Here is a 761-nt window from a genome sequence, read left to right on the forward strand (position 1 = left end):
ATGCTAGTAAATTAAATTTAAATTTATTATTTGTATAAATATTATATAAATTTTATTTAATTATTATTATTATATTTAAATTAATAAAATATATTATGTTATAACAGTGAAGATTTGGCAACAGCAATCCTTCGAAAGAAGGACAAGCCAAATAGATTATTAGTGGATGAAGCTATTGCAGATGACAATTCTGTTGTGGCTCTGTCTCAAGCAAAAATGGATGAATTACAACTTTTCCGAGGAGATACAGTATTGTTGAAAGGAAAAAGACGCAAAGAAACTGTATGCATTGTTCTTTCTGATGATACTTGTCCTGATGAAAAAATTCGTATGAACCGTGTTATAAGAAATAACTTACGTGTACGTTTAAGTGACGTTGTCTCTGTACAAGCATGTCCAGAAGTTAAATATGGAAAACGTATTCATGTACTACCAATGGATGATACAGTAACTGGTCTTACAGGGTAAATTAATAATTCTTAAAGAAATATAATAATTATTCATTTTTTATATTTAAATATATTACTTTTGATATTTTTATGTTTAAGCATATGATTTTTTGCAATAATAATTTTTATTTTGATTATATATATTTTTAATATATATAATTATATATTTAAATTATAATTAATATATAATATATATATTTTTAATATATAAAATTAATAAATTAACTTAAAATCAAGATTAATTTTAATTATTTATTATTATTTTTTACTTTCATCTCTCATTTTAATAGTTATCTTTATCTTATCATCCAT

At 21.7% G+C, this 761-nt stretch overlaps 1 protein-coding gene across 1 annotated transcript in view; it reads left to right on the plus strand.

The window, feature by feature from the left end:
* Positions 1-761, plus strand: part of LOC102671765 (transitional endoplasmic reticulum ATPase TER94) — a 7,019-nt gene that overhangs the window by 1,144 nt on the left and 5,114 nt on the right. Inside the window, exon 2 of the mRNA XM_006620691.2 lies at positions 108-464. Within this exon, the coding sequence (XP_006620754.1) occupies positions 108-464 (357 nt within the window). The remainder of the gene's footprint in view (positions 1-107; positions 465-761) is intronic.

Source organism: Apis dorsata, unplaced genomic scaffold, assembly GCF_000469605.1.
Source record: "Apis dorsata unplaced genomic scaffold, Apis dorsata 1.3 scaffold_525, whole genome shotgun sequence".
NCBI classification, from domain to species: Eukaryota; Metazoa; Arthropoda; class Insecta; order Hymenoptera; family Apidae; genus Apis; species Apis dorsata.